This window comes from Hypanus sabinus, chromosome 15, assembly GCF_030144855.1.
Source record: "Hypanus sabinus isolate sHypSab1 chromosome 15, sHypSab1.hap1, whole genome shotgun sequence".
Classification (NCBI taxonomy): Eukaryota; Metazoa; Chordata; class Chondrichthyes; order Myliobatiformes; family Dasyatidae; genus Hypanus; species Hypanus sabinus.
In genome coordinates, this window is record NC_082720.1 from 29870709 (window position 1) to 29886334 (window position 15626).

At 43.0% G+C, this 15626-nt stretch overlaps 1 protein-coding gene across 1 annotated transcript; it reads right to left on the reverse strand.

Moving 5' to 3' along the window:
* Nucleotides 1–1325: 1325 nt before the first annotated feature.
* Nucleotides 1326–15486, reverse strand: rpl26 (ribosomal protein L26). The gene is made up of 4 exons (XM_059990172.1): nucleotides 15370–15486; nucleotides 14849–15021; nucleotides 6071–6211; nucleotides 1326–1501 (listed from the first exon to the last, which is right to left on the reverse strand). Exons 2-4 carry the CDS (start codon nucleotides 15014–15016, stop codon nucleotides 1373–1375), a joined length of 438 nt encoding a protein of 145 aa, XP_059846155.1. The 5' UTR covers nucleotides 15017–15021; nucleotides 15370–15486; the 3' UTR covers nucleotides 1326–1372.
* Nucleotides 15487–15626: the final 140 nt, after the last annotated feature.

The following is a 15626-nucleotide window of genomic DNA, read 5'->3' on the forward strand; positions in this document are numbered from 1 at the left end:
TACTAGACACTTAAGAGCATGGGGCTTTAGTGAATGGTAAACTAAAAGAGGCTTTATCTTAGTCTCCTGCGGAATTGGAACACATAAGCAGTCAACCTATGCTTTGCTGCCTTGAAACCTGATGCAGTCTTTTCATCCTTACTTATGTAAGTGCGTTTCAGCATATACTTCCAAAAGAGCCCGGTCTCGTCTGCATTAAACATCTGCTGTGCTGTGATGCCTAACTCAGCTATCATAGCCCTATCAAAGGGTAGTGTTCAGCAGCTTGCTCACCATACAAGTTGCGAAGCCTGTGATGATTAACCATCCCCTACTTGCATTAAAGCTAACAATATCACTTGACACTTCCTCAGTAGTCTCCGAACAAAGGTGACCATAAATTTCCAAAGCTTTCACACAGAGATTATCAGAACTGAGTGGGTTTTTTTCTGTTTCATGCTCAATGTACAAACTCAACATTTTCTTATTTTTGTCATAATCGGGTTATGCACTTTGGTAACAATCTTTGAAGACACTTGCGATGAATCAATCACTGCACTTTTTATTTTCTCAGTATTTTTCTTTATGTTTCTGATCATGGACTCACCCAGGACGAACTAGCATCCCAGAGCTGTTACCTTCACCCGATGCGACCCTGTTTAGAATTTCTAACTCCCCCCCCCCCCCCCAAGTATTAACACAGTTCTCTGCCGCTTGGCTGATGGCCCATGACTTGCCATAGGATGCTTAGGAGACATAGTTAAATATTTCAAGTACAAGATCAGTGCACCATAGGTATTAACAACAAAAGCTTAAGAGCGCAAGATTGCATATCCACACGCTGCCAAAACCAATGCAAGATTGGCAGAAGTGAGACTGTGAGATGTACGCACGTGACTTGTATTGGCGGGAAAGGAGAGCTTCTTGTCCCAACAGCCTCGCATAACTGAGTTTTGGATGCATACAAGAAGCTGGTAGAAATAGGTTCCACGCAAAACTGTGAATCCACATACGAGGATAGGGTGTACATTAATAAATGGCAGATTTCAGTAAAAACTTTCGTAATGAACACCAAACAGCACATAGATTCATTACATGAAATTCTTTAACAATCTATTGATGTTTTTAGAAATCCAAGGCTTTCCCACAGATAGGAATGCCAACTTACTCACAGCTCATTATTTTACACACTGATGGAATTCTTGAGAAATTTCACACAAGAGAAATGGCACAAGTATTTTCAATGGAAGATAAACCAAAACTGAATGTATGGTTTCTCAACACATGTTAAGTATGTTTGTAAGATAGGGATTTTCTTTGTGTGCACCAAAAACAAAACAAATAGCTCAAAATTTCCCCATGTTTTTATTTAAAGTAGAAGCAGAACATAAAATTACTCCTGCATTTTCTCAATGGTTTCTTCCTTATATTTGCCCTTATCCTTGCCAACTTGGCGAGATTTGGCTTTGCGTTCCAGGATCTTCTTTCGATCTTTATCCAGCTTTAGCCTGGTAATCACCACCTGCAAGAGATGATAGATTGCATGTAATTCTTCAGCACTATTTAAAGATTAAATTACACACAAAGAAATTAAATCAGCAGCTGTTAAAAAAAGTCATTACAACATTCAATGCACAAATTTGTGTCAGTGCCAAGATGTCACAAACCATTTCTTTCATCAGGAGTAAAAGTAGTATTTAATTGACAGAAGAGAATCCTCAAAAAGGTAAGGGGAACCACACATTTCCAGGCAAATACAATGGATAAATGAGGTTGGAAAGAACATTACAGAAAAAATGTGCCGTACCTAGCTATAAACAACTGTAATTGTGCCAACTGACTAATTATTCCAAACTTTGAATCGATTATTCTAGATCAATCTAATGAGCATTCAGAAGTTTATCTTATTGTGAAGATGTACAACTAGATTTGGGGCCAAGCAATGTTAGTTATTGTTTTAAAGGAAGTGGCAAGTAGTTTCTGATACCAGAGTGATGAGAGGTGAACATCTATATTACAAAATTGGAAAGAAGTAAATCCTCCTACCACGTTTCAGTGGCTTTCTCAAACTATTTCTTATCTGAGCCTGGGAAAAATTAGAAGCACTATTTTTGACTCATCAATTAAATTTGAAGAAACTTGGAGACCGTTTATTCGACATTTTCATATGAATTAATTTGGCCTTTTCCAGACCTTCTTTCTGCTTATTCATGTTCAGGTATGGAGTTCTGGAGTTTTTTTGACACTATCATATACTTGTAAGCTATTACTATTGCCCATGTTAGTTTAGTTTAGTGTTTTATTTTTCTTAATATATACTTTTTTCACATATTTTTAAATTTTTTCTTCTTTTAATGGTTATTTTTGTTTTTTTTCATATATAATTATATGGACTTGATTGATTAAGGTATTTTTTTCTGCTGATGTTTAATAGGATATTGTTATCTTATTATCAACGTGACTTCAAGTCTATTGTATTCATAATTTACTCATTATTATGTTATGTTTTTTTTATATGTATATATGAAAATCAATAAAAAAATTGAAAAAGAAAGAAAGAGGTGAACATGAAGAGCAGGGCAAATGTATAATATGCATTAGTCAACAGGGCAGCAGAAACTGTAAACCAGGATATGTTGAGATATTTTTCTATTGGAACAGAAAGGCCCAAACTTTTTTTAAAAATTAGACAAGAGTTTTATCAGCTTAAGGTGATTAAGTCCCAAGAGCCTGACAAAGTGACCTCTTGGACCTTGCAGGCTGGTGCAGTAAGGTCAGGGGCACTGGCAGACATATTTAAAATGTCTTTAACCACAGGCTAGGTCTGGAGGACAGCTAATTTGTTCCACTGTTCAAGAATGGCTCCAAGGAAATCAGCAGCAGACAAATTATTGAAATTATTGGTCTAAGAGACAGGATATATAGGTATTTGGATAGAACATAGAACAATATAGCACAGTACAGGTTGTATGGTCACAATACTGACCTTTAACCTACTCGAAGATCAAACTAATGCTTCCCTCCCACATAGCCAACCATTTTCCTATTATCCACATGCCTAAGTGCCTCTTAAATGCTAATGGATCTGATTGTACCATTCACTCTTGGTAGTGCATTCCATGCACCCACCACTCAAGTAAAACCTTACCTCTGACAACTCATTACACTTTCCTCGAACCCTAAAATTAAGCCCCTTGTATTAGCCATTTCCACCCTGGGGAAAAGTCTGACTTTCTTTTTGACCTATCCCTCTTATCATCTTGTAACAAATGGCTAAGAATCCTGCCTTTTAACTAGGTATTCTACATACAAAATTCAACTTCACACTTCTCCAGGTTGAACTGCCACTTTACAGCCCAGCTTCGCATCTTATCAATGTCCCAATGTAACCCTCAACCAACCTGTGTGTCACCTGCAAACTTACTAACCCACCTCATCCAGGTCAGTTATAAAACTCAAAACAAGCAGGAGTACAAGAACAGATGCTTGCAGAACTCCAACCAGACAAAAAATGATCCCACCTTCTATGGGCAAGCCAGTGCCGAATCCAGTCAGATTTCCCCAAATTCCATGCCCCGACTTTCTGAATGAGCTGACCATGTCAAACACCTCCACATTTCTGAATAGATCTGTTCCCAAGTTCCTGCTTAATAGCTTAATACCCCCTCCTCCAATACCATCTGCACTGCACCCTCTCCAAGGCAATGGCAAAGATGTAGTCACTGTTTCTGAAATGCTCACCCACAGAGAAATCTGACACCTGACCGGGTTCTTTGGTTACTATCAGATCCATTATGGCCTCTTGTCTAGTTGGCCTGACTACATATTGGGGCAGGAATCCCATGTGAACACACCCAACAAATTCCACCCCATCTACACTTTTTGCACTAAGGAACTGTCAATCAATATTATTCAAGCTGAAATCATCCATGACAACAACAGTCTTTTGCACCTTTCCAAAACCTGTCTCCAATCTGTTTCTCACTGTCTCTGTTGCTATTCAGGTGTCTGTGTGTGTGTGTGTGCGCGCGCGCGCGCACACATGTGGGGTGGGGGTCTAAAAAATACTTCAAAAAGGGCCCCCTCTTGTTTGATTTCCACCCATACAGACTCAGTAGGCAACCCCCCCCCCCCCCAGGACGTCATCCCTTTCTGTAGCTGTGATACTACCCATGATTAACAATGCCACTCGCCCACTTCTTTTACCCCCCCATCCCTTTTGAACATCTCGTAGCCGTTTCTGCCTTTGTTACAGCCAAATCTCTGTAATAGTCACAACGTCGTGGTTCCATGTATTGACCCATACCTTTCTCATTAGACTGAAATATTCAAAGCATCCAACTGACTGTAATTTTGCCCCATCTTGTGCCTGTTCGCCCTCACATTCTCTCTTACACACTACATCTAGCTGTACACCAACTGCTCCATCCTCTGACCAATCACCCAACTTCCCATTCCTCTGCCAAACTAGATTACATCTTCCCAAACAACTCCTGCAAACTTGGCCACAAAGATAGGACAAGATTAGTGATATTTAATATAGCTTTGTGCCTGGTAGGCCGCGACTAACTCATCCTAAAGACGTTTTGAGAATACCAGAAAACCAGTCGCAGTTAACAGTGGCTTCTCTGACTGGAGGACTGTGACTAATGGTGTGCTGCAGGGATTGGTGTAAATCAATGATCCAGACGATAATGTGATAAACTGGCTCAGCAAATTTGCAGATGACACCAAGATGAGGATGGGTGAATAGAGGACAGCAAAACTGGACCAGTTGGAAAAATGGGCAGATGGAATTTAAGGCAGACAAGCAGAAGGTGTTAACAGTTTGACAGGACAACAGGGTAGGAATTACAGCGATCAGTAAGGCACTGAGAAGTGTGCTGGAACAAATGGATCTGCGAACACAGGTAAAAAGAATGAAAAGAAGTTTTTGCACATTGACTTCATTAATCAAGAGTACCGAGTTGGGATGTTATGTTAAAATTGTATAAGTATTGTGTTCGATTCTAGTCACCTACTCACATGAACAATATCAGTAAGATTAACAGAGATAATTTACAAGAATGCTGACAGGACTTCAGGACCTGAGTTATAGGGAAAGGCTGGACTTTTTTTTGGGAGTATAGACAACTCCAGGCAGAGATCTGATACAAAATTATGAGGAAGAAGTATAGTCAGGGTAAATGCAAACAGGCATTTTCCACTGAGGTATGAAGTAAGGCGAAATATTGAAGAGGAACCTGAGGAAGAACTTCTTCATTTAGAGAATGGCATGAACGTGGAACGAGCTACCAGTGGAAGTGGTTGATACAGGTTCAAGAGAAGTTTGGGTAAGTACATTGATGGAAGGAGTATGGAGGGCTATGGTCTAGGTGTGGGTCAATAGCACTAGGCTGTATAACTAGGTGGCCAAAGGGCCTGTTTGTGTGCTGTACTGCTCTATGACACTGTGACCATGCTGATCAAAAGTGCATAATTCTTTATGCCCCCTGAAAATATCAACTGCTATCAAAGTTAAATGTTATGCTTTATAATCTTTCTGTTGAGATAATTAAGAAGTCATTGTGGGTAGAACCTTGAACAGCTGAAACGATACAAGCTCCAGGATTAGAATAGTATTAAAAGTAATTAACCATCAGTCTCTACATTACTACAGCCTTTGTCCAAACTGCCCAAGCAGAACTCAATCCAATATTCGTTAAAATCCAAAGTGGCAATAATTACACAAAAACTAATTGGATGCAGATGATTCAGAATTGCCTCATGGTATCAAAGCAGTTTTGATAAGTCAGTAAAGACAAAGTCAGCAGTTAAACTACAAGCAAAGCCCCATTAATGGCAATAGCATCATTATTCAGGAGATAGTGACCAAAATTCCAACTTTGCTCCAACAGTGCTATCTTTTCTTGCTAATATCTACCCGAGACCCAAGTTTAATATTGCATTAAAAGCTGGGTACTGGTGGCATAATAAACACTCAGCAGTCTTGAAAAGTTAGTTTAACGGTAGGAAGCCATCTCAAGTCATTCCAGTTCCCAGGTTACACCAAGAATCGCTAATATAAACCAGATTCTGTTGTAGTCCCTACCTTGCTGGGGTGAATACCAACATGAACTGTGGTACCATTGGCCTTCTCACGCTGCACACGCTCAATATAGATTACATACTTCTTTCTGTACACTTGGACAACTTTGCCGATCTGCTGGCCCTTATAATGACCTCTGACGACCTGCAAGCAACAGATCAAATATAAAATTCTTAAATTTAACATGAGTGCAACAAAAGTATCCTATTTACATTACACTGGTATTTGGATCCAGTAGCTTTTGACACACACCATCTTCAAAAACTTGGCATATGCTCCCAGTAGCACTCTCCTCAAATATGAACATATCACATTAAAACACAATAAAACTGAACCACTGTTCAATAAAATTGATTGAAAAAAACAATTAGTCCCAAAGTTGCAGTTGCAGCATCCCTTTCATTAAACACTTTCTAAAATACAAACACAAGGAAGTCTGGGTAACTGAAGCAAAACACATAAAACGGAGGAATTCAACATCTACGGAAAAGATCTATGAAAGTCTACGTTTTCAGTATGAGACCCTTCTTCAGGACTGAGAAGGGGAAAGATGCCATAATAAAAAGGTGGGGGGGGGGGGGGGAAGGAGAAGGATAGCTGGAAGGTGGTAGTTTTAAACCATGTGAGTGGGAAAGGTCGAGGGCTGCAGAAAGAATCTGATAGAAGAGGAGAATGGACTATAAAAAAGGAGAAAGAAAACACCAGGGAATCTGCAGATGCTGTAAATTCAAGTAATACACACAAAATGCTGGTGGAACGCAGCAGGCCAGGCAGCATCTATAGGGAGAAGCATAGGAATATTAAACATTTCAACTCTAGGAAAGATACTGCCTCTCATAATCTTGTATACCTCTATCATATCTCCCCTCAGCCACTATCCAAATTTGTCCAACCTCTTGTTCTAGTACACACCCTGCAATCCAGGCAACATCCTGGTAAATCTCTTCTACATCCTCTGCAAAGCCGCAGCATCCTTCCTGTAATGGGACAACTTTAACTGTATGCACTACACAGATGCAGCCTAGCTAGTTTTATACAGCTGCAACATAACTTCCTGACTTTTGATGGTAAACATGCTTTATGCCATCCTAACTACCCTATCGAGCTAATTAACCACACATAGGAAATCATTTCAAAACACCTAAAAGAAACCAATAGCTAAGAAAAATAACTAAAATCTTGGCTATTACTGCTGAAGAATCAGAAAAGATAGCAATTTTATCCTGAGGCACCTCTTTCTCTAAGTGTCCAACTACATGACTAATTTCATTGTCACAAATAGCCGTGGAGAATGCCTAGAGGCCAGAGGAACTCTGATGTCAGAATATTTTAGGAAAGGGACAACAATACTACTTTGGAATCCAATGCAATTTTAACCTAGAGTTCACGCCAGCTATTTGGGATATCAAAATGTAACTACTTTAAACAAAGATGTACAATGACTAATGAAAATCCAAGAGTCCGGACCTACTGTCCTTAACAAGAGAAAAGCTACAGATGTTGGAAATCTGAGCAACACACACAAAATGCTGGAGGAACTCAGCAGGTCAGGCAGCATCAATGGAAAAAAAAGCAGCCAAACATTTTGGGCCAAAACCCTTCGGAAGGACTGGAGGAAAAGTACTGAGGGGTAGATTGAAAAGGTGGGAATAGAGAACACTAGGTGATAGGTGAAACCTGGAGGGGGAGGGATAAATAGCTGGGAAGTTGGGGTAAGAGACAGAAGGCATGGAAGAAAGAACGAGGGAGGAGCACCAGAGGTAGGAGATGGCTGGTAAGGAGATAAGGCGAGAGGGGGAAAAGGGGATGGGAAATGGTGAAGGGGGAGGGGTGGTGTGGAGAGTTATCGGAAGTTTGAGAAATCAATGTTCATGCCATCAGGTTGGAGGCTACCCATAGAATAGGTGTTGTTCCACGGCTATTTGTGACAATGAAATTAGTCATGTAGTTGGACACTTAGAGAAAGAGGTGCCTCAGGATAAAATTGCTATCTTTTCTGATTCTTCAGCAGTAATAGCCAAAATTTTAGTTATTTTTCTTAGCTATTGGTTTCTTTTAGGTGTTTTGAAATGATTTCCTATGTGTGGTTACATAGCTCGATAGGGTAGTTAGGATGGCATAAAGCATGTTTACCATCAGTGGAGGCCACTGGGAGATCTCCTGTTTTGGTGGACAGAGTGTACATGCTCACCTCCCAACCTACGTTGGGTCTCACCGATATACAGGAGGCCACACCGTGAGTACTGAATGCAATAATTGACCCGAACAGACTCACAGGTGAAGTGTTGCCTCATCTGGAATGACTTGTTAGGGCTCAGAATGGCAGTGAGGGAGATGGTGTAGGGGCATGTGTTGCACCTGTACTGCTTGCAAGAATAAGTGCCAGGACAGATATCATTGGGGAGGGATGAATGGACAAGGGATCCATCCCTGCGGAAAGCAGAAAGTGGGAAGGGAAAGATGTCCTTGGTGGTGGGCTCCTGTTGGAGGTGGTAGAGGTTTTGGAGAATTACGTGCTGGACGTGGAGGCTGGTGGGGTGGTAGGTGAGGAAAGAGGAACCCTATCCTTGGTAGGATGGTGGGAGGAAGAGGTGTAAGAGCAGAGGTGCATGGAATGGAAGAGATGAGGGCAGCATTGATGGTGGCAGAAGGGAAGTTCCTTTCTTTGAAAAAGGACACCTCCTTCATTCTAGAATGAAAAACCTCATTCTGAGAGCAGACGCGATGGAGGAATTGAGAGAAAGAGATGGCATTTTTACAAGTAGCAGGGTGGGATAAGGTATAGTCCAGGTAGCTGTGGGAGTCAGTGGATAAGCTGTCTCCAGAGATAGACAGTGAGATTGAGAAAGGCAAGGGGTGTTGGGAATGGACCAGGTGAATTTGAGGACAGGATGGAAGTTGGAGGCAAAGTGGATAAAGTCGATGAGTTCAGTACAGGTGCAGGAAGCAGCACCACACAGTTGATGTAGTGTAGGAAAAGTGTGGGACAGTCACTAGTGTAGGCTTGGAACAGACTGTTCCATGTAACCGACAAACAGGCAAGCATAGCTGGGACCCCAGGCAAGTGCCCATGGTTACTGCTTTTGTTCCAAGGAAGCGGGGGGAGCCAAAAGTTTAATTACTTCGATTGAGGACGTGTTCCTCCAGGCAGGAGCAGTGGTGGAGGGGAACTAGTTAAGTCTGGTGTCCAGAAAAAAATGGAGCTTTGAGGCCTTCCTGGTGAAGGATGGTGTATAGGGACTGGATCCCAGAACGCATGCTGGGAAACAACTTCCTGCCCATTGGATGAACACATTGTTTCCTCTGCGCAGTAGACTGAATCCAGTAAAAATAAAATATGATGGGGGACAGGGAACTTGAAATCCTTGAAAAGATCAAGAGTACTCAAGGTATCACGAATGTAGATAGGAAGGAACTGAACCGGGGGAAGGAGGAGGAGGATAAAACAGAGTTTAGGTACACTGATATGAATCAGTGGGTCAGGAACAAGCTGAAACAATGGGTCTAACTGGACAATAGACAATAGGTGCAGAAGTAGACCATTCGGCCCCTTGCGCCAGCACCGCCATTCTGAGATCATGGCTGATCATCTACTATCAATACCTGGTTCCTGCCTTGTCCCCATAACCCTTGATTCCCATATCCATAAGACACCTACCTAGCTCCTTCTTGAAAGCATCCAGATAATTGGCCTCCACTGCCTCCCGAGGCAGTGCATTCCACACCCCCACAACTCTCTGGGAGAAGTAGTTTTTCCATAACTCTGTCCTAAATGACCTACCCCTTATTCTTAAACCATGCCCTCTGGTACTGGACTCTCCCAGCATCTGGAACATATTTCCTGCCTCTATCTTATCCAATCCCTTAATAATCTATGTTGCAATTAGATCCCCTCTCAATCTCAATTCCAGCGTGTACAAGCCCAGTCTCTCTAACCTCTCTGCGTAAGACAGTCCGGACATCCCAGGAACTAACTTTGTGAATCTACGCTGCACTTCCTCTACAGCCAGGATGTCCTTCCTTAACCATGGAGACCAAAACTGTACACAATACTCCAGGTGTGGTCTCACCAGGGCCCTGTACAAATGTAAAAGGATTTCCTTGCTCTTGTACTCCATTCCCTTTGTAATAAAAGCTCACATTTCATTAGCCTTCTTCACTGCCTGCTGCACTTGCTCATTCACCTTCAGTGACTGATGAACAAGGACGCCTAGATCTCTTTGTATTTCTCCCTTACCTAACTCTACACCGTTCAGCTAATAATCTGCCTTCCTGTTCTTACTCCCAAAGTGGATAACCTCATACTTACTCACATTAAACATCATCTGCCATGTATCTGCCCACTCACCCAGCCTATCCAAGTCACCCTGAATTCTCCTAACATCCTCATCACGTCACACTGCCACCCAGCTTAGTATCATCAGCAAACTTGCTGATGTTATTCTCAATGCCTTCATCTAAATTGTTGATGTAAACTGTAAACAGCTGTGGTCCCAATACCGAGCCCTGTGGCACCCCACTAGACACCACCTGCCATTCCGAGAAACACCCATTCACCGCTACCCTTTGCTTTCTATCTACCAACCAGTTTTCTATCCATGTCAATATCTTCCCCCCAATGCCATGAGCTCTGATTTTACCCACCAATCTCCTATGTGGGACCTTATCAAATGTCTTCTGAAAATCGAGGTACACTACATCCACTGGATCTCCCTTGTCTCTCCTGGTTACATCCTCGAAAACTCCCAATAGATTAGTCAAGCTTGATTTGCCCTTGGTAAATCCATGCTGGCTCAGCCCAATCCTATCACTGCTATCTAGATATGCCAACTATTTCATCTTTAATAATGGATTCTAGCATCTTCCCCATTACTGATGTCAGGCTGACAGGACGATAGTTCTGTTTTCTCCCTCCCTCCTTTCTTAAAAAGTGGGATAACATTAGCCATTCTCCAATCCTCAGGAACTGATCCTAAATCTAAGGAACATTGGAAAATGATTACCAATGCATCTGCAATTTCCGGGGCCACCTCCTTTAGTACCCTAGGATGCAGACCATCTGGACCTGGGAATTTGCCAACCTTCAGTCCCATCAGTCTACTCATCACCGTTTCCTTCCTAATGTCAATCTGTTTAATTTCCTCTGTTACCCTATGTCCTTGGCCCATCCATACATCTGGGAGATTGCTTGTGTCTTCCCTAGTGAAGACAGATCTAAAGTACGTATTAAATTCTTCTGCCATTTCTCTGTTTCCCGTAACAATCTCACCCAAATCATTCTTCAAGGGCCCAACATTGTTCTTAACTATCTTCTTTCTCTTCACATACCTAAAAAAGCTTTTGCTATCCTCCTTTATATTCCTGGCTAGCTTGCGTTCGTACCTCATTTTTTCTCCCCGTATTGCCTTTTTAGTTAAGTTCTGTTGTTCCTTAAAAATTTCCCAATCATCTGTCTTCCCACTCACCTTAGCTCTGTCATACTTCTTTTTTTTATTGCTATGCAATCTCTTAACTTCTTTTGTCAACCACCGTGGCCCCTTTCCCCCTTGTGAATCCTTCCTTCTCCAGGGGATGAACTGATTTTGCACCTTGTGCATTATTCCCAAGAATACCTGCCATTGCTGTTCCATTGTCTTTTCTGCTAGGATATCTGTCCATTTAACTTTGGCCAGCTCCTCCCTCATGGCTCCATAGTCTCCTTTGTTCAACTGCAACACTGACACCTCCGATCTGTCCTTATCCTTCTCAAATTGCAGATAAAAACTTACCATATTATGATCACTACCTCCTAATGGGTCCTTTACTTCAAGATTGCTTATCAAATCCTGTTCATTACACAAGACTAAATCCAGAATAGCCTTGTCCCTGGTCGGCTCTCGTACAAGCTGTTCCAAGAATGCATCCCGTAGGCACTCTACAAACTCCCTATCCTGGGGTCCAGCACCAACCTGATTCTCCCAGTTCACCTGCAAGTTGAAATCCCCCATAACTACTGCAACATTACTTTTGCCACATGCCAATGTTAACTCCCTATTCAACTTGCACCCTGTATACATGCTACTGTTTGGGGGCCTGTAGACAACACTCATTATGGTCTTTTTGCCCTTTCTGTTCCTCAGTTCTATCCACACAGACTCTACTTCTCCTGATCTTATGCTCCCCCTTGCAAAGGACTGAATCTCATTACTCACCAACAGGGCCACCCCACCCCTTCTGCCCACATTTCTGTCCCTACGATAGCAAGTATACCCTTGTACATTCATTTCCCAGGTCTGATCTCCCTGTAGCCATGTCTCCATTATCCCAACAACATCATAGTTACCCATTCACACCTGAGCTTCAAGCTCATCCGCCTTATTTCTGACACTCCGTGCATTCAGATATAGAATTTTTAGCCCATTTCTCCTTTCTCTGTTTAAATCACTGCCTATTGTGCTTAACCCAGCTCCCCGAACTCCCATCAGGCTATACACCCCATGAATTTCGTTGTCCTTCCAAAATTTACTTATTCTTTCTGCACATTTAACTCCATGTTCCGTCAGACCATCCCTCTGTACATGTGTCCTCCTTATCACTTGTTCCGCCTCACCTTTCTCTACTACACACTTAATATTCCGGAACAGCGTAGACCCCACTTGTCCTTTATTCTTCATCTCACTATTCTCTCTCACATTCTGGATCCCTGCCCCCTGCAAACTTAGATTACCCCCCCCCCCCCCCCACCAAGCAGTACTAGCAAACTTTCCTGCAAGAATGTTAGTACCGCTCCAATTCAGGTGTAAACCGACCATCGGAACAGATCCCACCTTCCCTGGAACAAAACCCAATTATCTAAAAACCTGAAGCCCTCCCTTCTGCACCATCTTCTCAGCCACATATTAATCTGTACAATCCTTGTTCCTTGCCTCACTCGCACGTGGCACAGGTAGCAATCCTGAGATTGTTACCCTGGAGGTCCTGCCCTTCAGCTTCGCACCTAACTCCCTGAACTCACTACGCAGGACCCCCTCACATCCTACCCATGTCATTGGTCCCTACATGGACCACATCATCTGGGTTCTTGCCCTCCCTCTTGAGAATAACCTGCACCTGATCTGAGATGTTCCAGACCCTGGCACCAGGGAGGCAACATACCATCCGAGACTCCCGATCTTCCCCACAAAATCTCCTGTCTGCCCCCCCCCGACTATAGAATCCCCTATCACTAACGCTCTCTTCTCTTCCCTTCCCTGTCGAGGGTCCAAGCTCAGTGCCAGAGACAGGACCACTACAACTTGTTCCTGGTAGGTCATTCCCACCAACAGTATCCAAAACGGTATACTTATTGTTGATGGGAACGGCACAGGGGTGCTCTGCTCTCTCTGTCTGCTCCCACTGCCTCTCTTGACTGCTACCCATTTGCCTATCTCCTGTCTTTTCGGTGTGACTACCTCCCGATAACTCTTATCTATCTCAATCTCTGCCTCCCGATGATCCACGGGGTTTGTGGATCTCGGGTAGGAGGCAGAAATGGATAGTGTGGGATTCAGGAACGATGAGGTTGGTGGCAGTAGGCGGGAAATTCCCAGTCAATAAGGTTGGTAAGTCAATAATAGTGTGGGAGGCAATGGCCTGGTGTAACTTAGTGGGGTCCTGATTGAGGGGTAAGTAAGAGGTGTCTGAGAGTTGGGAGCTAGGCCTCAGCAAGCTAGAGGTCAGTACGCCAGACCATTACAGCATCTCCCTTGTCTGCGGGTTTGATGGCGAAGTTAGGATTGGTGTGGAGGGAGTGGAATGTCCTTAAGCTCTCTTCATACAACAAACTTGCCTACCATCCATCAATCTGGTGAATCTTTGCTGCAATCCTCCTTACCCTAAGTATATCTTCCTTCAATAGGAAGACCATCCATACATAATTCTTAAGCACCTTAAGTAATTAGAGCAAGTCTATTCTCTTCCCGCATACTGAAACCAACTTCCAATAAATGCCTATGTTTTGTTTAACTCTCTGTACAAGAATATTCAATTCCCAACAAACATTAACTCCATGAAACCTAACATAGGAGCAGACACAAAGTATACTGCAGATGCTGTGGTCAAATCAAAACGTACAAAAAAGCTGGATGAACTCAGCAGGTCGGGCAGCATCTGTTGAAAGAAGCAGTCAACGTACAGCTTTTTTGTACGTCTTAACATAGGAGCAGAAATAGGCACTCAGCCCGTTAAGTCTACCCCACCATGGTAGATTCATTACTCCTCTCAATCTCATTCTCCTACCTTCTTATCTGGTCTGCACTACTTCAGGCATAGCCTTCCTCTGCTTTATTTCCTCCACTACTCTGCAACTGGAGGCAATTTTTATTTCTTTTCTCCTAGCTGAGGAACTATCATCAATCTGATACAGTAACTGTCTCTCTCCACAGGTGCAAAATAGTGTATTTACATTTTTTTTCTGTGTGGCTGAGTAGAAACGACTATCTAGATAATTACTACCAATGGGTCTGAGAAGCCTCATTTTCCATCATGCCAATAAGACACAAAAAAACCACTGAAAATCTGAAACTGGAAGTGCTAATAATTCTCTCTGAAATACATCTGAGAGCAGTTACATTGCAGTATACGTCCAAGGAAAAGCAAAATCCATCTCCAACTTTTAATTTGTCCACCCAACTGATGCAAGTATTGCACATTATTACAGCATTATAACAAATCCAGAATTCGAATTGCATCAGACACTTTGGGTGCAATCTCAGATAGAATCCCGGGTTAATTTTCATAACTTCTCTTGTTCGCTTTCCATACCTGAACTTCATCATCTTTGCGTATGGGCATTGAGCGAACATTATATTTTTGCCTCAACTCCTTAGACAGCGGGGAGGACATGATTTTCCTGCGGATGTGAGACGGAGCATTGAAGTGCCTCTTGCGGTTCTTCCTCCGGGAAGACGTTACAAATGGGTTGAATTTCATATTGGCTACACGGGGAACACAAATGCAGAGATTTAAGCTGGTGCGGGTCTACAACCAAAAGCACAAAATGCTACCTTAGCAGGCAGCAGGAATAATTGCTCTACCTCAGTCGTGTGGAGCCAGAGCCAACACAAGCCCGGTAACCAAACGCCGAGCCCTCAGTCCACCATCCCCGGCCCTTCTAATAGGCCCCGCGGGCTTCAACAGTTGTCTTGCCAATCCGCGCACCATCTTTCAAAAATATTAACGCAGGCACCAAGTGTATTGCTCCCCTAAATAATATCGACGACTGATTGCCCCGGAAAAGCTGGCAAGCCAGCGGATGTCGGCTGATTGTAAAGAAGGACTCTTACCGTCCGCCCCGCTCCCTTATGGCCGCCAGGAGAAAAGAGAGCTGACGCATGCGCCGTGCACCATTAGTCAATTTCCAATTCGCGCGAGATTTCGGAAGGGCCCGGCGAGCCGCTGCATCCCGGATATCGTGCCGACCACGGACCGGGAAAAGATCCCTCTATACGGGGAGAGAATCTGCAGATGCTGGGAATCCGAGCCAAACACTCAATGCTGGAGGAACTCAGCAGACCAAGCAGCATCTATGTGGGGGAAAAAG